Below are 25659 nucleotides of genomic sequence, written 5' to 3'. Positions count from 1 at the left end.
CTCCCGAGGAAGTAAAGGCCCTGACGTGCTTCCTTCATGATGACATTAGTGTGTTAGATTCAGGAAAGATCATCTGAGATAGCGACTCCCAAGAACTTAAATTTGCTTACCCTCTCCACCTCTGATCCCTGGATTTTATACCTCTAGCTTTTCCTTCCTGAAGTCAACAATCAGCTCCTTGGTTTTGGTGACATTGAGTATGAGGGTATTATTGGTGCACCATTCAGCCAAGTTTTAAATCACTCTCCAGTATGCTGACTCATCACCCCTTTTTGTACGAACCACACTGTGATATCATCAGGAAATAGGTAGATGGTGGTGTTGTCATACTGCGCCACACAGTCATAGGTGTAAAGCAAGTAGAACAGGAGGCTAAGAACACAGCCCTGTGGTGCTCTAGCACTGATGGAGATTGTGGAGGAGATTTTCTTACCAATCCTCATTGATCGTGGCCTGGATGTGTGGAAATTAAGGATCCAATTGCAAAGTGGGGTGTTGAGTCCCAGGTCTTGGAGTTTGCTGATCTGTTCTGAGTGCTTTATATGAAAAGAGAAGTGCTTTCCTTACTTTGAACAGGTTATATAATGCTTAAATCTGAAAAGAGTAACTTGTTTATACTTTTTCTGTTTTGTTCACATCCGTCAATTGACAAGAATGTTGATACTAAGCCAATGACCAAGATATCAGTTTTATGATGGAAGAATAACCATGACATTTTGACTGAAAAGCAAGCAGCAGACCAAACAGTATCAGCAAGAGAAAAAGAATTATTGATAGTTTGGATCAGAGCTCTTCATCAGGACAGGTGGTTGTTAGCTCCAGATTCCAGCACCTTGCGGGTCTCCATGACTTTTTTTGACTGTGGTATGGGATAAGATTAGTTGCATATTTAGTATATTCTTCAACAAAAAAAAACTCTTGAAATTTATTACAAGGTGCAGAAAGTTAATCTAAAAGATATCCTGAAACAATGGAAAGATGAGGCTTTTGCTGGGTTGTTTTAGCAATGGCCTGCATGTAGAACTGACTTCATTTTCCTAAATTGGATATCTGGTGGAAAGAACCACTCTTCCTGATTTTTTTTTAGTTCAATGATTGGAGTTATTTCAATTATTTCAGGATATCTTTTGCAATAACCTTCTGCACCTTCTGGTGGGAAGAGGGAACCTAACATTTTTTTCTGCTACCAAACAATTAATTTAGACTCTAGTAACATAACCATTATGCATCTATCCCACAAGATCTTTGGTTCAAGCCCCATTCTATAGATTGAACCCAAAGATAAAACATACATTCCAGCCCTATACTGATGAAATGCCATACTCTTCCAATGCTATTTTGAATGGAATTGAATTGTTTATTGTCTTGTGTAATGAGATATTGTGAAAAACTTAATTGTGCATGTTAACCTCTCCATAAGACCAACAGCTAGTCAAAAATAAAAGTACATATTGTTACAAAAAAAAAGTTCATTCAATGGTCTGATAACAACAGGAAGAAACTGTCCTCGAATTTGATGGTGAGTGATTTAATACCCTTTTGTCTTCTGCCTGACAGGAGGGTGAAGATAAGAGTGTGACCGGAGGGTAGGATGGTCTTTTAATTTGTTGGCTGCCTTCCCAAAGCAGCAGGAAGTGTGAATGGAATCGATGGAGGGAAGGTTGGAATGAAATGTTAATTCAAGGCTACACAGATCCCCATTTAACTCTATAGGCAAATTTAACCGAGATTGTTAGCAATATTTATTCTTTGACAACCTAAACAATATTTATTACAATGTGCTTCTGGAGCTTTTTATAAACCAGCCATGGTGTTTCTTCTTTGAAATAGTGATAATATTTGAAATAACCTCAGGTTGTCCAAAGTTTGAAAAACTATTTTACTCCTCTTTATAAACACAGGATTCACAGGGAAGCAAAAATTAGTTAAATCCAATAAGATTCTTCTCCACTCCTACTCATTCATCTCCTTAAAATACTATTGCTATCAAGGCTCCCATTTTAAGAACAGTTGATACATACAGGCGAACTAGTCAATAATTGTTCAAATTAGCTATTAAGCAAAGGCATTCAGAATTTTTTATATTTGTATTCATCCAAAGCAATTCTGTGCATATTTCTGGGTTATTCCTCATTAATCAATCCTCCTATTGTTAAGTTCTCTTGTTTTTTTTTTGAAAATTTATTTAACTTTTTTCCCCATACATGTAATCATAGCCAGATACAAAATACAGTAATCAAATATTAGTATCAAATCCATTACATGATGATATAAACCCCAACCCCTCCCACCCCTAAACAAAACCCCCAAGAAAATAAAACAAATAAGAAAAAGCATAGAAAGGATGAAGAAAAGTAGGAAAACAAGAATTGAAATCTTAATAGAAACCCCTCTCCACATGCCATTAGTCATTTGTATCTTTTAATATGTATAAGGAGGTTAACGAGGTTCAAAGCTTAAGGAAAATCTATAAATTAATTCCCTCAATTTGTAAATATGGACACCAAATTTTCAAAAATACATCATATTTATTTCTCAGATTATAAGTAATCCTCCAAAGAAATGCAGCTCTGCTTTCTATTGTTCTATACCTAGGTGAGTGTCTGATTTCCATGTTACTGCTATGCATTTTCTGCTACTGCCAAGGCAAACTTTACAAATTCTTTTTGATATATAGATAATTTCAATTTTGCTCTTATCCCTTCAATATTACCTAATGAAAATAACACTGGGTCTTGTGGAAATTCCTATAACCCATCCTAAATAAATTGCCAAATTTGACCAAGTAGAATGTAGAAAGGTACCTTTCTCCTGACCACATCTAAAACACTCATCTGATAAATCTAATTTCAATTTATTTAACTTCTGTGGTGTGAGATATAATTGATGTAAAACATTATATTGAACTAATCTTTATCTAACATTTATACTATTTGTTATACTACTTCGCCACAGATCTGACCAATTTTGATCATCAATGTTAATATTTAGATCAGTCTGCCAATGTTGTCTGGATCAATGTATCCCCTGTTTAAAAGTCTCCTTCAATAAAGTGTACATAGCTAAAATAAATTTCTTACGATATCTACTACATATCAACATGTCTACATCACCACATTTCGGTAATAGCATTGCTGGACCCAATTTATCTCTTAAATAAGCCCATAACTGATAGTAACAAAGAAGTTAATTATTTTCTATCCCATATTTATTTTTATAATTGTTCAAATGACATTAAATTCCTTCCTTCATAACAATCTTCAATACATCTAATTCCTTTCCAAGAGCAAATGTTTAAAAATTGATTATCCATTGAGAATAGAATAAGTCAATTTTATATCAAAGGCATTCTAGGCAGGACAGCCCTCCTCATTCCAATTTTGTAATTTCCCTTATTCCAAATATTAATCAAATGTTTTAATAAGGTTGCTTCCCTCTCCCAGATAATCATTTCAATTCCCATTTATACAGAAAACCTTCTGATTTTTTTTTCTCCTATTTTATAATTTCTATTTTAATCCATGTTGGTTTTCTTTCTCATCAAAAAGTAAAGTCAAAAATCTCATTTGAACTGCTTTATAATAATTTTTAAAATTTGGTAATTGTAAACCTCCTGGCTCAATCTTCCTTGTCAATTTGTCTAAAGAAACTCTTGACATCTTACCCTTACAAGCAAAATTTCTGATGTATTTATTTAATTCTTGAAAAAACATGATCATTATTGATAATGTTTGAAATAAATATTGTACTCTAGTAAATACATTAATTTTAAACACAATTAACGCTACCAATCATGTTTTTGGCAATCTTCCACTTGTTAAAATCCTCTCCGATTTTCTTAAGTAAAGGTACATAAATCAATTTATATACATTCTCTAACTTATTATCTATCATTTGTCGGCCATTTAAATTGGGTACCTTGTTGACAATGAGTATAATCCTCTATATATTTACTTTATAACCTGATACTTTCCCATACTGCTCCAGTCTTAAATATAATTTATGTAGCAAACCTATTAATTCTGTCAAATAAATCAAAACATAATCAGCAAATAAGTTGATTTTATATTTTTTGATCAATTTTAAATCCTTTAATGTCAGGATCAGACCAAATCAATTCTGCAAGTGGTTCAATCACTAAAATAAATAAAGGAAGTGATAATGGACATTCTTGCCCACTAGATCTAGTCAATGTAAAAGGTGTTGAAGCTTGCCCATTTGTAATGACTTTAGCCTTAGGATTATTAGATAAAGCTTTAACCCAACTTATAAATACCTATCCCATCCCAAATCTTTCAAACACCTTTAAAAAAAGTCCCATTCTAATCTATCAAACACTTTTTCTGCATCCAAGCTACTGCCACACTTAAGTATCCCCCTCTTATGTGCTAGATGTATTATACTAAATAATCTAGTTACATTATCTGTAGATTTTATTTTTTAACAACCCTGTCTGAACCATATTTATCAACTCTGGTAAAAAAACTCATCCATCTATTAGCTTAATGTTTGCAACGATCTTATAATATACATTTAACAATGACATAGGTATGTCTGGAAAAACAACCACCTGAAGAAACACACAAAGATCAGCGTGTACAGAGCCGTTGTCATACCCACGCTCCAGTTCAGCTCCGAATCATGGGTCCTCTACCGGCATCACCTACAGCTCCTAGAACGCTTCCATCAGCGCTGTCTCCGCTCCATTCTCAACATTCATTGGAATGACTTCATCACCAACATCAAAGTACTCAAGCTGGCAGAGTCCGCAAGCATCGAATCCATGCTGCTGAAGACCCAACTGCACTGGGTGGGTCACGTCTCCAGAATGGAGGACCATCGTCTTCCCAAGATCTTGTTCTATGGCGAGCTCTCCACTGGCCACCGAGACAGAGGTGCACCAAGGAAGAGGTACAAGGACTGCTTAAAGAAATCTCTTGATGCCTGCCACATTGACCACCACCAGTGGGCTGATATCGCCTCCAACCGTGCATCTTGGCGCCTCACAGTTCGGCGGGCAGCAACCTCCTTTGAAGAAGACCGCAGAGCCCACCTCACTGACAAAAGACAGAGGAGGAAAAACCCAACACCCAACCCCAACCAACCAATTTTCCCTTGCAACCTCTGCAACCGTGCCTGCCTGTCCCACATCGGACTTGTCAGTCACCAAAGTGGACATACCCCTCCATAAATCTTTGTCCGTGAAGCCAAGCCAAAGAAAAGAACAAAGAAGGTATGTATGATGATGGTTTTAAAGGGTCTCTGTCTTTTTTTGGTATTACTGTTATTATCTCAGTAGAAAAAGATTCTGGGAATGTATATGTGCTTTCACCACATTGTCTAATACAAAGGAGGAATCAATAAGTCTTTAAATTCTTTATAAAATTCAGGTGGGAAACCATTTTCTCCCAGAGATTTATTACTTTGTAATGAGCTCAATTCTTCCCCCACTTCCATTGGGTTGAAATGGGCATCCAGCTCCACCTGTTCATGTAAAGTTAACGTTGGTAACCTTATTTGTGAAAAAAAAATCTCTGCAATTTGGATTTATATAACTGAGAATAAAATTGTTTAAAAGCATCATTAATTTCATGAGGTTTGTAGGTAATCACATTCAACTCTAATTGTGTTAATCATTCTTGAAACTAGTTTTCATCAGAACCTTTGAGTCCTTTCACCTAACTCATAATATCTCTGCTTAGTTCTTCTTATTATTTTCTCTGCTCTATATGTTTGTAATGTATTTTTCTGGAATGTCTTATTTATAAGCATTCTACTTTTTTCCTCGGAGACCCGTCTTGGCAAATCCTTTTCTAAACACATTATCTCTTTTTCCAATTGATCCAATTCTTTCTCATAATCCTTCTAAAGTTTAGAAGTATAACTTATAATTTGTCCCCTTAAATACTCTTTCATTGGATCCCATAAAATAAATTTAACATTAAATAAATTAGAATTAGCCTCAAGGAAAATTTGAATAAGTCTTCTCACAAAATCACACGTCTTTTTTTTAATAACACTGAGTTAAACCTCCATCTATAAATTGATTCTTCTTTATCTAACATTTTGAATGTCATTAGTAAAGGTGAGTGATTAGATACATTTTTTGCTTTATAATCAACTCGATTAACTCTAGCTTGGAGATGTGCAGATATTAAAAATAAATCTATCCTTGAATAAGAATCATGTCTATCTGAATATAAAGAATAATCTCTCTCTCTCTCTCTCTCTCTCTCTCTCTCTCAGGTGAATTCTTTTCCATATAAATTCATATCTTTCATTCGTGTCAAAGTGTCTTTTGCTGCCTTTTCTCGCTACTGTTCTACTTGATCTATTTAAAACTGGATGTAGACAAAAATTGAAATCCCCAGCTATAAAAATATTCTGATGAGCTCCTGCCAAACGGAGAAATGTTTCTGGTATACATTTTTTGTCATCCATTTTTGGTGCATTTATGTTCAAAAGAGACCATAATTCTAAAAACATATCTTCCTACAGGATCAGTCACTACATTTTGTCTTCTTTATCAGGATTGCCATTCCCCTTGCCTTTGAATTAATGAGTCTTGTCTTACTAGGCTCCTCCAAATTTGAAATTATAGACCATGATATTTAGGACTTTTTTGTGTTAGGGTTTTTTTTGCTTAACTAGGTGAGGGAGGTCAGTCCTGGACTTTGGAATATATATGAATCTAACTCTAAATTAGCAGAAAGAAAAACAAATATAAGTATCAAGAGTCAAGCAATGAATTGTGTCCACTTCCTATAGTACCATACTTATTGTTGGATAATCTTCATCTTTCGAATAGATAGTTCAGGCAGAGTTGCACTAAACCTGTTACCAGACCATACTTACTCTGTGCCATGGAGAAACTTGTCAGATATTGCTTGCAACAATGTACAGTAAATACAAGACTAATTGTACAGGTTGACGTGTGTCAAGACTAACAGCATCAGAATTGTAGAAAGAAAATAGAAGGTGATGAGGAGGAAGGTTTTAGCTTTTTTTCGTAGGAATATATAGCTCGGCACAACATCAAGGGATGAAGGGCCTGTATGGCATGATGCTGCCAAATCACACCATGAAGTGCAATGATTTTTGGGATGATTACCATGGAACTATTTCACCCTTAGATTAGATGTACTCAAAAAAGGAGGATGAGGAGGGATTGATTGGCACAGGGGAGGGAAGGTTTGAAATAGTAACAGAGGCTGAGAGGTGTTGTGGAGACAATGAAGGGCAGAAAATTAAGGAATCTAGTTAAATACAAAAAGCAATGAGTGGAACCAGACAAAGGAAAGATGGTGGGTGGATGAAAACAGTCCCCTCTCCACCCAGACAAAGGAAAGATGGTGGGTGGATGGAAACAGTCCCCTCTCCACTCAGACAAAGGAAAGACGATGGGCGGACGGAAACAGTCCCCTCTCCACCTAGACAAAGGAAAGAAGGTGGGCGGATGGAAACAGTCTCCTCTCCACCCCCACATGGAATTGCCTGCCTATGGTTTCCTCCACTGCCAAGGTGAGGCCAAATACAAACAAGAGGGACAATGCCTCATATTCTGCCTGATTAGTCTATGGTCCAACAGCATATACACTAGGTTCTTTCAAATTGCCTTGTAAAATGGGGTTAACCAGGCAATTTACTAGGTTGAAGACCCAAGTACAGGGCTATATGAAAGGGCCAAACCAATTCTTTCCAGAATCCAGTAAAACTTACCTGGGTATCCTCCTCCGCCTATTTGAAAAGGGAAATGGCTGACCCAGCTACTCTGGAACTCTAAACAAAAAGGGAACAGAAAGAACACTGGGGATTCCCTGTGGCTGTGTGGCACGTCATCCCCCCTTAAAAATCGCCAGGTAGATGAGGCTGCTATTTGAAAGGCGCGGGAGACCCACGACTCAGTAATATCACCCGGGTCCCAGGAGGGCTACCTGGGTGTTGCAATTTGAAATCCTTCCCTCAACCACCTGATCCCATCTGCCCATCAACCCCTCCTCGCTTGGATCCACCTATCACTTTCAGCTCCCCCACACCGCTCCTTCCCCATCCCTTCATGATGACTACCTCTCCTTTACACTTTCCAATCCTGATGTAGAGTCTCGACCCAAAACATTAACCATTCCTGTGCTTCCTCTGGTGCTGCTTCTGTTCAGCTTGGTTCAATATGGGCAATTACAAGCTGAAGGTCGAGCAAGAAATTAATTGTCTGCCTTAAAATGGAGCAGTGAGCCATAAATGCAATTCATGGACAGTTTGATTGCATTGCTGCCGTTGCTGAGTGGTGGATCCATACCTAGTCCAATAACTGGACGAATGTAGCACCATCAAGAAAGAACTACAGTAAAGGAAACCAAGGAAAATGGCTTAAAGTAGTGCACAGAAACTTATAGCTAGTCACACTGAAGCAAAGAAGACAAGTGATTTCAAGAACACTTCACACTTAGTATGCATCAGTGTTTCTTTTTGCTTCCTTCGATCACACGTGGATCTGGAAAGCAATCATCTAAATGAGTAATGGAAGTGAACTCAATACTAACTTTCAAAAGAAAAAGAACATAATTGCTAAAGCACGGGTATAGTTCAGGAAGTAAAAAAAATTCTGCAGATTATTTTTGTGCTTCTGCTATTTTATGGCAAGTTTTGGAAACAAGTTCAAAGCTGTCCTGATCCAAAATACTTTAATGGACATACTATATTTGCAGGCATGATCTCATTTGTAGTGAACGCAACCTCTCTGAAACAGTACAATATCAAGGAGGCAAATGAAATTCTTGAGGGACTTGCAGGATAGATGATAAGAGCCTGCCTTTCTTTCCCAACTGGGGAATTAAAACCAAAGATCATCGTCTCTGATTAGGGCGTCAGCCACTAAGGTCAGCACTGAGGAAAACCTTGATCACTCATAGAAGCTGTGAATCTTTGGAATTTACCCAAGAGAATTGTGGCTAGCTCAGTGTTAAATATGTTCAAGAAAGTGATGGAAACAAAGGAATCTAGGGAAATAGCCTAAGATTGGGAAAGTCGTCAAGGTTCATGGTTTTATAGGCACCGTATGCCCTTCTGCTTCTATTTCTTATAGACTTTCAAGTTTTTGAATACCACATTGTCAGCAGAAGGGAAAAAAAAGAGAAAGCCACACTTCCAGGTAAAGGGAAGAAATAAGGTCAGTTAACCTAAATCTTTCAGTTGCAGAAAGAATCTGGAAGATAGCAAATATAACACACTGTCTAAGAAAGGAGACAATTATACAGTATCCTTGTAAAACTAAACCTGGAATATTGTATACAGATCTAGTCTTTTTACCTGATGTTGGACAAATCTATAATAGAGAGAGCAATGAAATTTCACCTGATTGATTTCTGGGGTGTGGGGTTTGTTCTATGAGGAGAGAATAGCCAAAGTGGACCCTCTAAAATGAAAAATTATCTCACTGAAACAGAAAATTCTTAAGGGACTTGACAAGAGAGCTGCAAAGGATCATGTTTCAAAATAAAAGGGCATCCATTAAGGACTGAGATAAGAATAGATTTTTTTTCATCTAGGTTTCTCATTGCAATTCCCTACCCAGTGGAGACTGCATCTTTTCAAGACAGATTTGTAGTTCTTTTATATATATTAGGGAATTAAGAAATTTAAGGTTAATGCAGATAATTGACACGGAGATGAAATATCAGCTGTGATCTTATTGAATGGTGGAACAGGCATGAGAAGCTGAATTCCCTTCCCTCACTTCTAATGCTTATGCATTTATGCTCTCACAAGATGATATTGATTCCAACCTCTTAGCAGTTAGTTCTGCTCCTTGTCAGCCAGGATATTCATGGTGTGAGAGCTAAAAGTGGGGATGTTCTCCCCCTACCATTCTTCCTGCTTAATCTCTTGTCTTCAATTAAGATGCTCGCCTGCCTTTTGCTTATACCTTGAAGAACGGCTCGGGCCCGAAATGTCGGTAATATATCTTTACTTCCGATGGACGCTGCAAGACTGGATGAGTTCCTCCAGCATCTCTATGTGTTTTTACTACAATCTTAGCACCTCTAGAATTTCATGTTTCACTCCAGCTTTTTGGGTGAGCCTTTAAGAAAAAAAAGCGATTGTGCAGTTTTTATGCAATACACAAAAGTGCTGGATTCATTTTTGCAAGATGTGAGCATCACAAGTAAGATCAGCAATTATTGCTGATTCCTAATCACCTTTGAAAAGTTGGTGGTGATTGCTGCAGCTCTTCTAATGAAGATGCTCTCGCAATGCTCTCGGGAAGGAAGTTCCAAGATTTGGGGCAGGGAAATATTTAAGAAGGGGAGCCTGCAAAGTAGTGGTGTTCCCAAGTGCCCTTCGGCCTTCTCCATCTTGATAGCAGAAGTCAAGGGTTAGGGAGATGTTGCCAGAGTCACCTGAATGAATAATTGCAAATAATGCACACTGCATCCATCCTCCATTTGTCAGCAATAGAAGAAGTTAGTATTTCTGGTGGTGTTTAGGCTGATCAAGCGGGCTGCTTTGTCCTGGATGGTCCTTGAGCATTATTGGCTCTCCACTCATCCAAACACATGAAGAGTATCCCACCATTCTCCTAATTTGTGCCTTGCAGCTGGTGGAAAGGTCAGTGAGGGTCAGGAGATGTCTGCCTGCTTTTTGCCCATATTTTGAAGAGCTCAAGCCTGAAATGTTGGTTACCCTTTAATTCATATGAATACTCCGTGACCTGTTGAGTTTCTCCAACACGTGTATTTCATTACAACTAGAGTTGCAAGATATTTTGCCAGTGTGGGATTTGTTTTATGAATAAGACATACTGTATCTAAATTATTTTCTAAATGGTTGGGTAGATAGCTGTGTTCTAACTCTATTGAAACTCTTGGTTACATACAAGGTTATGTGGAGGGTGAAAGTTGGATTTGCATCAGTCTATCCTTCTGAAGCATGGGGAAGAATTACTGGACTAGTTAATACTTCTTCACCTTGTGCATGTCATTCTTTAATATAGTTTTAAAATAGTTCATAGAGCTTATATGTCTAAAGGTAAACTAGTTCACATCTTTCCTAATATGAGCTCTGCTTGTGATAGATGCAATACTAATGTGGCTTCATTGACTTGTATGTTTTGGTCATGTCCCATGTTAGAGTTTTACAAATATCTTCCCAAATTTTTTCTATCAATGATCCTGGTTATTCAATTACAACCTGACCCTTGAAGTGCTCTTTTTGGAATTACGGATATAGGTTGTTTATCTACTTCCACATATCAAGTTATAGCATTTTCTACACTATTAGCTAGAAGAGCCATTTTACTTAAATGGAAAGATTGATTCTCCTACATTATTTCAATGGTTTTTACGTGTTTTTAAATCTAGAAAAAAAAAATTAGAAGTTGTACTTTAGATACAACTACTAAATTTGAAGAAACACAGAAACCATTTATTGATTACTTTCATGGGATATGAATTAACTCTTCCTTTCCAGTTGTAATATAATTCTTGCCGATTTTGTTATCTGTCGGTATGGACTGGAGCTATGTTTTAAACTATTTAACAGATCCTTGGGATAGGCCGCACAGTTTTTAAAAAAAAATTATATGTTTTTTAAAAATTATATGGGTTTTTTTTGTAGATTCGTTAGGTTTTTTATATATTAGAATTATTTCTTTATGTCTGTTTTCTTGGTTAGTAGAATTATTTCTAATATGTCACATTTTCACTCTTTGGAATTTATCATACTTATACTATGCAGACTTGAACAGACCATTTTAATTGTGTTATTACTATTCTCCTTATGCTGTATATATTATGAAATGTTAATAAAAAGATTGAAAAAGAAAGAAAACTACACACCATCTTGGAAACCTTTGAAAATGTAAAATTTCACATACATCCAAGTTAAGAAAGTAAGCTGCTGTAATCAAGAGTGCAGTGCTATTTTTGTAGGTCCTGGAGTTGACAAAATGCCTGCCATTTCCTATATCCTCTCTCTACATATGCCACATTTAATTTGTGTACCTACTCATTACATGAATGGGGCAAGGAAGTTGTCCAGCATGAAATGATCAGGTACAAAAATTAGGTGTAACAATATATTTCTATATGCAATATATCACTAGGGCTTCATATAATGTCAAACATTAAACCAAGATTAAAGAAATATTACCTCCCTCCCCATTTCTCTGTCTCACTCTCTTGCCACCTTTCAACTTTTCTCTATCTTCCTCACTCCTCTCCTACCCTTCCTTCCCTATCTCCCTCCTTCTCCTCTCCCTCCCACTCCCCTTCCTCTCCTCTCCCTCTCTCTCCTCTTCCCCCTTCCTCTGTCTCTCCCCCTCCCTCCACCCTCCCCTTCTCTCCCTCCCTCCTCCCCTTCTCTCCTCTCCTTCCACTCTCCCCTTCTCTCTCCCTCCCTGCACTCTCCCCCCTCTCCCTCCCTCCGCTCTCCCCTTCTCTCCTTCACTCCCTCCCCCCTCTTTCCCCATCTCTCCTTCCTCCCCTCTCCTTTCCTCTCCTCCCTCCTCCCCTCCCTCCCTCCTTTCCCCCTCCCTTTCTCCCCCTCTCTCTCCCCTCCCCATCCCTCCCCCTCCCAAGGAACAGCATGGAAACAGGTGCCTGAGTGGGCTCCGGTGAGATCCGGCAGCACTGCACCCTTGACTGTAATGAGATTAGTTCTGTAAAATGCAATTCTACTTCTGAGCCTTTGGGACACTGGTGATTTTGCTTGATATAAAATCCAGTTAATAAACAGGACCATTAACAACTCCATCATGCTGACTTATGTAGTGCTACTGTGTTTGAGCTGCAGTCACTAGAGGTCACCCTTCATTAGGGGAGGGAGGAGATAAACTATTGATTTTACTGCTGAACCCAGTACCATATTGTGTAATATGAAACAAATGCATTAATTGTTTCTAAGTGTGCTAGTCCAACTTCCTCTAGTATCACTGGTGTACAATTGATAGTTACTCATGTGAATCCAGTCACCGTGATAAATATATATATATATATATATATCTGTATATATATCTATATATATAGATATATATATAGATATGTATATATATACACAAGACTCCAGCTGCTGCAATCCGGAGAAAGAAACTCCAGCAGTTTGATTTTTGAATCCCGTGTCTAACAGTTTTCTCTTACAACCTGCATGTTACTGCCTTCATCTCTTGTTGTTACATGACTTTCTGATTTTCCTGAAGCAGTTTCATATACTTAGTGACAATCATCGTGTACAGCGTTACTCTATGTTGTTAAGTTATGTCCTCACTGGGAGTTGCAGACAGTTGGCTGCTAGGTCCAATGATAGATCAATAGGAGTTAAGTCCCACACATATCTGGAAATTTCAGAAAACTGTATAAAGGTCCAGTATTATTTTTACCCTAATGAGACTGAATCACATAATAATATCATTGTTCCGTAAATGGCAAAATAAGGCCACTACTTAAAAACAAAACTGCTGTCTGATATAGGCACTAAAGATATTGCAAATTCTTAAGAGGAAGGTCATGCAGTAACTTCAGAGAGAGAACTGTGGATGTTTCAGACTGAAGAGTGCAAAGGGATACAAGGGTAACTGGGACAAAGCAGAAAGGGAACATCTGTAAAAGGGTAGAGGCAAAAATGGTTAAATGTTAAATAAGACACCCCGAAAGGGATATATAACAAAAGCCATAGATTTCTGAATATAATATACTGAAACAAAGAATGGAATGATTTAATACTTTAGATTCCATGTCTCAGTTTTCCAGGGCTACCAACTAGTGCATATACTCTATGTCCCAGTTTTCCGGGACTGGTTTTAGACCCAAACACCAGCTGGTTTGTACTGATGTTCGTACTGTAAAGGTTTACCCATGGATCCAGTACAGAGTATGTATTATGAAAGGTTAAAAATGGCCACAGTCCAAAGGGTTAAATTAATTTCTTATTTTCTCCAGACTTGAATGGAAATGTACTTCATTTATAAGTACTCTCAATGCAGAAATACTGAGAGCTGGAGATCTTTGGAGAGTATATTAATTTTCCCAATTGCATTTTGATCAGGGGTCCTGCCCTGAAACGTTGAATGTCCATTTCTTTCCATTGAAGCTGTCTGACCCTTTGAGTCCCTCCAGCCTTTGCAGTTCTCGTGTCTCTCTTGTACACCCAGTAACATCATACACTTTCAAAATTCATTGGAGCCTGCTTTTGATCTTGGGAATATATTTCATGGCTATTATGATTTCTGACAGACATCATATCTGTCATTTGACACCCAATATTAGGTAATAATGTTGGAAATATAATTGGAAAATTAGTCATTTTTCAGGTAAAAAGCTTGATGGAAATGAACTTTTGATACCTTTTTACAATCGCTGGAGGCATCAATTGGAGCAGCCATTCTCAACCTTTTTTTTGGCTATGTCCCCATTAGGACTCTGCTCAAAGTTTAAAGGCTCCTTTCCATGTGAAGCAGTCATGTTTAGTTGGTTTGTTCTTTCTCTCCTATCGACTGCATAAAAAAAACAAAAAAAATTAATGATTTCAGTCCCTTAAATTGGGGTGTATGGTCCCCGTAGAGAATGCTGAATTAGAATGCTGCATCAGGGTCGACACCAAAGGGGAGAATCCACAGACACTGCTCCCCCACCCCCCCAAGCAAGGAGCTGTGCCCTTCCCCCTATACAGCCGTGGAATCACTCACTGTCAGATCCGTCCCCGCCCTCTCCGGCACCACTAGCGCAAGTCAAGTGTCACTAGCGGCTAGTGACCCTGGATGCAATAAAAGCAGTGCTCTTGGCACCTACATCGGAGGGGCAGATGACGATAACAGCAATTTCCGCCCCCCCCCCCCCCCACCCCCCAACATTCGTTCTGGCACCGACACTGTTGCATCCAGTTTAGAGCAACAAATTACAGGAAGGGTGTCAGTGTCTTGGAAGTAATGCAGAGGGGACAATAGAATTAAACCTGCAATATTGATGAGAACAAAATAGCTGGGATTGCCCTCTTTTCTGCAGAGAAGCAAATATTTAATAGACATTTTTCTATATTTGAGCAATGGTGAATTAACTACCACCCGGGCTTTAGTAAGGCTCCTCCTGACCTTTCCCCCTGTCCCATCCTTAGTTGAATAAAATGATGTTATGTTAAATAACTTATACCGTTGTTTTATGTATAATGTACTACATGTATAAGAAATTTAATTATAGCAACAACCCTTTCCAGAAGTGCTCTCATGTAATCACGTCCTGACTGGCCTTATCGAGCAATTAAGCATGGTCTTCACTTGAAAACAGTTTGCAGTTAAACGAGAAGGTCTTACCTGTGCTTAGAGAATAAGCACAGCCAACTTCTCCAGATTTGTAAAACATGGACTTATTAAATTAATGTTTCTGTTCACCATCATATTTTATAGATTTCACAATACTGGCATTCATGTTCCAACAAGCTTCACTCCCCGTCTATAACCAGTATACGCACGTTAACGCCAACTTGTGACGTAATAAGATCGTCATGGTAAACACAATCTCATGGCTGCAGTACAAAGTCCTAAAAGCATTACTTTTAAATGTTTATATGTTTGGAGCCTAATTTAGAAAACAAAATGGCTCCCCACCATGACTACCAGCCCCCCCACATCTCCATCGGGCACACAAAACTCAAAACGGTCAACCAGTTTACCTATCTCGGCTGCACCATTTCATCAGATGCAAGGATCGACAATGAGATAGACAACAGACTCGCCAAGGCAAATAGCGCCTTTGGAAGACTACACAAAAGAGTCTGGAAAAACAACCAACTGAAAAACCTCACAAAGATAAGCGTATACAGAGCTGTTGTCATACCCACACTCCTGTTCGGCTCCGAATCATGGGTCCTCTACCGGCACCACCTACGGCTCCTAGAACGCTTCCACTAGCGTTGTCTCCGCTCCATCCTCAACATCCATTGGAGCGCTTACATCCCTAACGTCGAAGTACTCGAGATGGCAGAGGTCGACAGCATCGAGTCCACGCTGCTGAAGATCCAGCTGCGCTGGATGGGTCACGTCTCCAGAATGGAGGACCATCGCCTTCCCAAGATCCTGTTATATGGCGAGCTCTCCACTGGCCACCGTGACAGAGGTGCACCAAAGAAAAGGTACAAGGACTGCCTAAAGAAATCTCTTGGTGCCTGCCACATTGACCACCGCCAGTGGGCTGATAACGCCTCAAACCGTGCATCTTGGCGCCTCACAGTTTGGCGGGCAGCAACCTCCTTTGAAGAAGACCGCAGAGCCCACCTCACTGACAAAAGGCAAAGGAGGAAAAACCCAACACCCAACCCCAACCAACCAATTTTCCCTTGCAACCGCTGCAATCGTGTCTGCCTGTCCCGCATCGGACTTGTCAGCCACAAACGAGCCTGCAGCTGACGTGGACTTTTTACCCCCTCCATAAATCTTCGTCCGCGAAGCCAAGCCAAAGAGATATGAAAAAATATGCAAAAGTTCTGAAATATCATCCAAAATACTCATGTGTGCACTCAATTAAACCATGTTTTTTGCTCTCGGGCCCACCTCCCTTCTGGGCTCCAAGGCTTAATGGTTAATCTGCCACTAATTATGAGTGAATTTGATGGAGAACCATCTCTGTGGGTTAGTAGCCAGAGGACACAGATTTTACATAACTGGTTCAGCCATGTGTTGAAGGGGGAGAGGTGAGGAGGTTTCCTTGCAATGCAGTGGGTTGTCATGATCAGGTATGCATGGCCTATGAAGGCATATGCAACAGTAACTTTTGAAGAAGAACTGAATAAATATTTTATGAGGAAACATTTGCAAGGCTGGAAAACAAGCACTGAATTGGAATTAATCAGATAATTCTCTCACACAGCCTTTCAGCTTTTCACAGCCTTGAAGGCACAATAACCGAAAAGGCCCAGTGGCTGACACCCAGTGTTTGAAATGGAGAGAAGAAAACATTAATGGACCTAAGATAATAGAATCTGAAGAGAGGTCCAGAATAACTAAAGAAGTGGGAAGTAGAATGATCTCACAGTCCAGTCAAAGTCCATGTAACTGATGAGAAAGTACTTATAGGAAAAGTTCAGGTGAGTTTGGGACTGAGGGATTTGGGGAGGGGGGGAAAACATGCAAGCTGGGAGGATTGGGCAAAGTAATGATACAGAGCCTTTAACTGGACATTCTGTACTGTGAAGGTACCAAAAGCCTGAGGTGAGAAGATCAGCATGGATGTTGTATGTAATGGATCTATTGAATTGTGTGAACATGCCAGAGGATAGGTCAAGCCTTGTGGTAATGATGACACATGAACAACAGCCTCAACTGAAGAATTAATATGGATAGAGTGGAAAATAATGTGAAGTCAGTCTGCAGAGAAGTAAATAAGGACAGAGAGCTTTGTGAATCCCATGCATGTGCTAGGAACGAACGAAGCAAAGAATGGAAGGGAAGGCATCAAAGGGAGTCAGATGCCATAAGTGGCTTCAACTTTTGTCTCAGATATTCTAAGATTTCCTTAATGATTTTTGGGTCAGCTGTCTAAATGGGAGAGTGAAATATGGGAAGATCTGAGATAGAAGTTGTTCCTGCATTTCAAGTTAGTGTTGGACTAGAATATAATTTTGACCAAAGGTAGGAACTTCACCTTCAGTGCTTCTAGGCACAACCAGTCAGTCACTACATAGTTAGACCAAATTGCTTCAGCTTCTGGTCTATTTTGCAAGATGGTAAAAGTAATCAGCAGGGGAAGTGGGATTTGAGGAAGTCTTGAAAGGAATCAAACATCTGAATAGAGGAAATTGACATGGATTGAAATAGCATATCAGGCACATTCCCACAAAATGTTAGTGGCAGGGGAAGAATGAGTTATAACAAATGGTGGTGTTGTGGGGGGGGGGGGCATTGTTCTATGAGTAAGTGGGGTGTTTAGGGGAGTCAATCTTGCTTCAAAAGGCATATTCACCAATTCAGGTAGCATCTTGGTCAATCTCCTCTGCACCCTCTCCAAAGCTTCTACATCTTTTGTGTAATGAGTTGACCTAACTGAATGCAATAGTCCAAGTGTGCACTGACCAGAGTTTTATGGAGCTGCAACATTACCTCTTGAACTCAATCTTCCAACTAATAAAGGCTAGCACACCATAAGCCTTCTTAACCATCCTGCCAATTTGCATGTCAGCCTTGAGAGATCTATAGACCTGGACCCCAAGAATATTCCGGTCCTCTACATTGTCAAGGATCCTGCCAAAGTGCATCACTTCACAATTATCCATCATGAATTCCATTTTGCCGCTTCTCCATCTGACTCTGCACCCTGTCTATATCCTGTTGGGACCCATGTCAATCTTCTATACTATCCACAAACCTCCAACCTTCGTGTCATTGGCAAACTTACTGATCCACCCCTCTATTTCTTCATTTAGGTCATTTTTTTTAAATCACAAAGATCAGGGGTCCCTGAGGAAATCCACTAGTCACTGACCTCTAAGCAGAATATGTTCCATCTATTACCACCCTCTGCCTTATGCAGGTAGGCCATTTCAAAATCCAAGCAGCCAAGACTCCATGGATCCCATGTCTCAAAACCTTCTAAATGGGTGACCTTGTGAAACAGTGTACTAAACTCCAAATACATCCACCAACCTACCCTTCACAAAACCAAGTTGGCTATCCTCAAGAAGGCTATGTTTCTCTAACTGCTCAGAAACCAATAAATCCTGTCCTTAAGAATTCTTTCCAATAGTTTGGCCACCACTGATGCAAGACTCACTGGTCTATAATTCCCAGGATTCTTCCTCTTACCTTTTTAAAAAAAAACCAAGGGGACTGCATTTGCTATTCTACAATCCTTCAGTATCTCTCTCGTGGTCCGGGAGGATAAAGATCATTGACAATTTCCCAGCTTCCTATAGTAACCTGGGGTATTGGGTTCTGTGGACTTTAAACTTTGACTTATCCAAATAGTTTTGAGGATCTATCACTTCCTCTTTCCTAACCTTACCTTGCGTATTATCTTAACCTACACTGACCTCATTCACCAAGACCTCTCTCCTTCTTGAACACTAAAACCAAGTTTTTAATGCTACTTGCCAAGATACCCCTTTTAGGTATCCAAAGATCTTTCTTAAGTTCCTTCCTGGCCACTATCTAATGTTTTTTTAAAAATTTCTTAAATTTCTGTTCGGTGTTGAAGTGCTTTATAAGCTGCAGTTTGTGGCTGAGATTGTGACACAGCAAAAATCAAATGTAAATAACTGCAGATGATAAGAATCACCTTCCAATATTTTCTGATTTTGAAAAAGATTGAATTGCCTGCACATGAATGTAAGAGGAAGCTTATTTGTAATGTGTGGATGAGAGGGACAAATAGGTAGTTGATTAAAGAAGGCTAAGAACATTTAGACTAACTTGTTGAAAAAAAATGAGAGGACAGGAAGGAAATAAAGGATTCAGATCAGATCATTCATGAAGATCAGGGCAATGTGATTAGTAAGGGGAGGAAGTAATGGAGATGATAGGTCAAGAAAATTGGAGCCAATATTCATTAGTATTTCAAAATATGTTATGTTACTTGTGCTGCAGTTGAGATGAAAATCTCCAAGCAATATTAAACCAATTAGTTTGTGAAGAGGAGTGGACAAAGTTTCAGTGAGTTGAAATGATGTTTCAGAATAAGAGAACATTTTTTAAACAGGCAGCAACAACTTGCATTGAATTTTCAACTCTAATGTAGTAAATATCACAAACTGCATTTGTGGGGCCACCTGGTTCTGTAACAAAATTGGCAGTTCAATGAATAGAACAAAAGCAGTGTGAGGAAAAAAAAAGGGAAATTTGTAGACAAATATTCAGCAAGCAGGAAATGACCAACAAGGTGGAAAGAGAAAACTGGTTTGAAGTAGCAGGATTAACAGGGAGAATAAACAGAGATGAGAATATGGCAGTATTAGCTAAATAATAGAGTTGGCAGTCATATTCATGTAAGCGCAGGTGAAGGCAAGTGTGAACTGCAACTGCAGTGGAACGGAGGGTGGGACAGATAAATAAGGAAACGTTTTACCCAGTCAAAACAATTATGAGATATTTGGATAAGGTATAGAGAAAGAAGAGACTAGAGCAATATGTGAGTTTGAAGAGAGCTGGAACAACCAGGGATTAAATATCAGGATTTGCGTAGACTATGTGCTAACTGTTTACCACACTGAACTTGAGTCACTGATTGGGCACATACTAGTTAGATTATTGGAAGCCTATCCCTCACTACCCTACTATTAAGAATCCAGAAATATCCATCTTGCATCCAAATTTATGCATCCCAGCAAATAAAGCACAATTAAATATTGAATTAGAGAAACACATAAGAAAGATGAATTTAAATGGGGCTTCTTGACACCTCAATATGTCATTTTATGTTCACCACAGACAGCACGTGATACACAAAAACATATTGACCAATTTATGTAGAAGCAAAAAGGTGCAGAACTTGATAATCTGCATAAATAATGTTGACTGAAGGATGTGTTGAGAAGGATATCAGAGGAAATTGCCAAGGGTTCTTTAGTGTTCATCAGAGAGCTCAGATTATTTATGTATCAACCAAAAGGTAGCATTTATGCTTGTTCATTTCAGTAGTAAAAAGAGATCAAATCTCTTGAACTGCAGCACAAGTGACATAACATATTTTGAAATACTAATGAATAACTTGATTCAAATGTAAGAACACTGCCAATCAATTAACAATAATTCAGGAATTACATGACTTCCCACAGGACAATCATACACCACTAAATTGACAAACAAGAACAATTTTACCAACAAAGGGCTGCAGCCTCTGCCAAATAAGAATAAACTTCTTCCCCCCCCCCTCCCATTTTCAGTATAATTGGCAATAAAATGTATTTACAACCTCTCCACCTCATTTTGTGTCCATAGACACCACCACCAGATGATCCATCCAAGATATAAATGACACTTGCTATGAAAAAAACCACTTGTGGTGTAGAAAACGAAAACATTATGAATCAGGTGACTTGAGGATCTTTGCTTATTTTTCTGCTGCTTCCTTCAAATCATACAAGAGAAGGAGTCATTTGCTTAGAAGCCCAGGAGAATGCCAATATGATATCATGGCTAGAACAAGAGTTGTGCAATATATTTGAGCTGTTTTGGCTGAGCCATGTAAATATTTGGATTATTACTCAAGGGAACTTATGTTGGCGATGTGAAGAAGTATAGCAAAAGAGGAAATGGGTTTTGTTCTTCAGGTGACATTTCATGGACTATCAAGATTGTTAATAATTCAGCATATTCCCCAGTACGGTGACCTGCAGTAGGCAATTGAAATGAAGTCCAATGTATGGAACCAGGTTTTACTCTAGCCTATGGTGTTCATCTGCTAGGAAAGGATTTATTTTGGCCTCAAATCAAATATTTATTGGCATTACCTTATCATCAAGATAAAAGCAACTGGTATTAGCCAATTTCATCTTGTTGAGGTACAGCTAGTTCTAAATTCTCAGAAACTATTTTTGGTACGATTGGAATAGTAAGCTCATTCTAATTAAACAAATTGTAAAGTCTATTACCGTCCAACCAATACCCCTATTTGGATGTTTTGTGAGCTATCTCGAATTGCAAGTGGTGGAAAGTGATGGCTTCTGATTCACATCTGCTCAGTTGGATGCGTTGGGTATTATCGACAGGAACTTCGAGCCACGGCACGATGGCCTCTGCTACATCGAACTACACCGCGATGACTGCATTTTGCATAGATCAGTGCATTGGCTCTCAATCGGACATCGAACCAACGGCAAGGGAACAAAAACAATGCCATTGTTAAAACCAGGAACGTGGTTCAGCGAGAGATCAAACACGAATCTACTAGTTTTAATTGGTGTCAGGTAGCCGGTGCAAATACGTTTTGTTGTCCTCTCTCCTTCGTGTTATTAAAGCTGATTGGCGTCTCGCCCACTCATTCAATGACTGGCTGATCATGTGATGATTGATTGTTTTGGAGACATGAAACATTTGGTACAGAGTAGCGAATGACTTGGTGACAGACTGAATTAAGCGGAGCATCGTTAGGTGATCGAGATCATTTTCCTTGCGACACTCATTTTCGTTTCAGTTAAGTATATGCATATTTTATAAACAGACATGCAATTGACATTCAACACGATACACCGAAGGACAATCAGCTTCTTGGTCCTGGCTGATACTTAAAATATAACTCAAGTCTTTTGTTAAAAGTCAATAATAATCCGATCTCACTTTCCTTGCATTTAAACTTTCTTTTCAGCATTTTTTTACTGACACATTTATTGAGGTTGTTTTCACGTTTCGTTCGCATTCAGGGAAGAAGGGGGGCTTTAGACGGGACCAGAACCCACCGTTTGCGACCACAAGGACTTGTTACCAAGCAATAGCCCATCTACGAAATAAGCTTACACAATAGAATAGTGTTCACCAAAGCATTTGTTTGTCATGAACGTCCAATGCAGTGGAGGCAAGGACAAAAAGGTGGGTACATTCTTCGCACCTGCCCCTCCGGAGGGAGCCTTCAGAGAAGTCACAAAGGGACATACCGGAGATCCAACAGTCCTCTTTGAAATTAGGGAACTTTCCTTTTATTTTAAACTCTGTCTTGAGTTTTGAGGAATTAACTATCGTTTCCCCCCCCCCCCCCAGCTGACAAAGTTCAATTAAAATTGCCATTTATTTACAAAAGAATCAATTTTGTCACCAGTTTAACTCCAATTGCAATCATTACCAAACATCGTTCAACTGCAACTGCATCTTACGAGTTGCAAAATCTTTGGAAAACCAAAGCATTCAAAACTTATCAACATCTCTCGAATGATAGAAATACGCACCCTCGGCATTAACTTACCGTTTATCTTAACCTCGGAATAGCAATTCGGGTCGCGTTTTGGGCTCGGGGGGTCTCTTTTGTTAGGCTAGATTGATTCGGATCTCAGACTCTTTCAGTTCTGTCCCTTTCCCCCTCCTCTTCAAGAGATTTCTCTAGTGAAAGGAAGTGAAGATTGGATTAATACGCTGCTGCCTCTCAGAGAGCGCTCGGTCGATGTGATTTCCATTTGCAACTGTGAGGTCCATGATCGCTCTGTCCCCCCACTCGCTTTCCTGTCTCTCACGGGAACTCATGGCGCTCCCCCGCCTCTTTGGGTCTCTCTCTCTCTCGGTCCCACCCTCTCTCAACCTCTTTCACTCTTGCCAGCACATTTATGAAGCTCTTGTCACCTTATCACGTGTTGACACCCTGTCAAGGAGATTCTCACAGGCTGGGTTGCGCCGGGAGCGCTATGAAACTGGAATGGAAATGTACTTCGCTTGTCAAAAAGAGAGTAAGGGGAGAGTGGAAACACCCCCGCGCATAGACACACACATGTAAAACACAGCGGCTACCCCGGCCACGCAAAACAAAATCCATATCTAATTTTCATAAATACGCTTCCTGTCAACCTCCAAATTCCGAATTTCTCTTTGGAGAAATCGTCTAGCTAAAAAAGGCTCTCTCAAAGCTCGTTTACTTGATTTTTATGGTCAATCGCCGACGGGCGATCTTTAAATAAGGACTTCCAGGGGGACACCAGGAGCAAATGGCCATAGCTGGCCCCCTCTGAGGGGGGGAGGGGCAGGGTCACGGTGATGGTGGCACCATCAAGTCGCGGCTCCTCGCACTTCGTTCACGACGCAACTCCCGCGGCTGCAATGTAACCTTGACCAAATTGGTTATTTTGCTCACGTGAATGCACCCGGTTCCAAGTTGTCTTGAGACAGCGATACTTGAAACCACATGATGCTTGGAGTAACAGGAGTGGAGAAGATGGGGAAAGCAGCCAAGTCTGAAGACTTGGAGAACGGCTCGGCAGGCGAGCTCTCATTGTCAGAAGATCTTCCGCCAGCGCTTCGTTTCTTATCGCATTCGATAAGCACTGACTGCATATAGAAATCTATCGCCGCTTCCCAGCGCAACCTCCAGCAACGAATGACGATCGCTATTCCGCTGGGCAAAGCCAGACAATGCAAGGAGCGCCAACACTTGGAAGCCGTTGTCCAATGTTTGCCAAATCAGCGCCCTTCCATTGAAAAAGATCGTCCTCTCCCGGAGCGTTCCAGAACCCCAATAATTACCATTCTCCTTTGAATTCCAGCCCAACCACTTCATCCCAGCTACATGTCAAAGGTTAGCTAATTTCCCCTGTTGGGCTGATATTCTCTGAGCTGCGAGTATTCCCAGCTTTTCCCCTGTTTTCTAATTCCCCAATTAGGCAAATATACATTTTTGGGAATAATAGAAGAATTCATATTATTAAACCTTGTTTTATTTACCAGGTTGAGTGGACTCCATGTGAGCTTTACACACACACACAATATTTGCATGCAATTAATCCTCGGCTGTGAAAATCAATCGATAGGCAGCAGCTCCAGAGAGAAGGTGGATAATACTGCCCGTCTTCAGTGGCGACTCAATCCCCCACCCCCCACCGTTAACTCTCGGCAATCTCCCAGAGCCTGGCTTTATCACAGCTGGACATCCCATTGTCCCCGCGGGGAATAGAAAGAATTGGTGCATTTGCGATCCACCCAGGAAGGGGAGAAGCAGTGGCCACTCTGCCCGAGTAGGCAAGGACTATGCCGACCCCCAGCCCTCCCACTGTGGCCCTGACTGACCAAAGGTGGGTATTGACATCATCCGAAAGTCAGGCTTGACGCCGAAATCTCTTCCGCACAACCCCCTGGGCTCTTGAAACCAGCCTTTATTGAAGTTCCAGAATTCGTTGCACCTCCGAAAACCTCAGAAACAAATTTTAGAAGACGGATCAAACACAAAGAAGCATTCAGTAACTAAATCATGTCTGTCGAAGAAGAGAGAAGTGTTGACGAACAAGCTCGTCGAACCGAAAAGCCAACTGGACGCACCAGATTGTATTGGGGCTGATTTCAGCGACTTCAATTTGGAGAAGTTGGAGAAACATTTGGAAGGTTTATACAACTCAATTGCCTGCTATAAGATGAACGTTCACTTTATTTAGGTGATGCTATAGTATGTGAATGATTTTATGTCAAATGACTTTGACATAATTACATTGAAGGTCGAAATATTTTAAGTTTAAAGATTGTCTCCAAATTCTCTTTTGGAGATTAAAATATCTGCGCATCTTTGATGATAACCAGTAAACCAGGAGTCGCCAGATCACAATCTAGCTCTTTAACCTGGACAATGCTTTACCACAAGAACTAGAGTGCATTTTCCAATGTACGTCTAGCTTTGCATTACTTTTTGTATATTATTGACACATGTGAAAACTGTGATATAAGTGAGAAACAAATGTAAAATGAGGTAAAATGTAGCATAAATTGCAAACAAGAAACATTTTCACATACATGAGAATAAAAAGTGATTTATTTTTGAAACCATCAGTGCAATTGAACAAAGAGTAGAGTTCTGTATTATCACATTGAATCCGAGCAAAAAAAAACCAAACTATAAAGTGTTAGTAGAACAGTCAGGATCCAAAGAAGGAAAATAGCAAAATAAGTACAATCTTTATTGCATCGCTGTGGCAAATAACAGTAAATTTTAAAAAAATTAAATAAATTTAAAAAATAAAAACAGCTGAGAAACTGGAGAGGAGCAGTAAGAAGAGAATTAATAT

At 39.5% G+C, this 25659-nt stretch overlaps 1 protein-coding gene across 2 annotated transcripts in view; it reads right to left on the bottom strand.

Moving 5' to 3' along the window:
- Positions 1-23968, bottom strand: part of cnr1 (cannabinoid receptor 1) — a 28846-nt gene extending 4878 nt beyond the window's left edge. The window contains exons 1-3 of one of the 2 annotated variants that reach the window (XM_069887352.1): positions 23745-23968; positions 22869-23002; positions 14336-14485 (exon numbers count right to left, since the gene is read on the bottom strand). In XM_069887352.1, coding sequence (XP_069743453.1) covers positions 14336-14358 — 23 coding nt within the window. In that variant the 5' untranslated portion in view covers positions 14359-14485; positions 22869-23002; positions 23745-23968. Of the gene's footprint in view, positions 1-14335; positions 14486-22868; positions 23237-23744 lie in introns of those variants that run through there. The other variant, XM_069887354.1, reaches the window with a different exon arrangement.
- Positions 23969-25659: the final 1691 nt, after the last annotated feature.

This window comes from Narcine bancroftii, chromosome 6 (assembly GCF_036971445.1).
Source record: "Narcine bancroftii isolate sNarBan1 chromosome 6, sNarBan1.hap1, whole genome shotgun sequence".
NCBI lineage: Eukaryota > Metazoa > Chordata > Chondrichthyes > Torpediniformes > Narcinidae > Narcine > Narcine bancroftii.
This window is presented reverse-complemented; position numbering and strand designations above follow the sequence as displayed.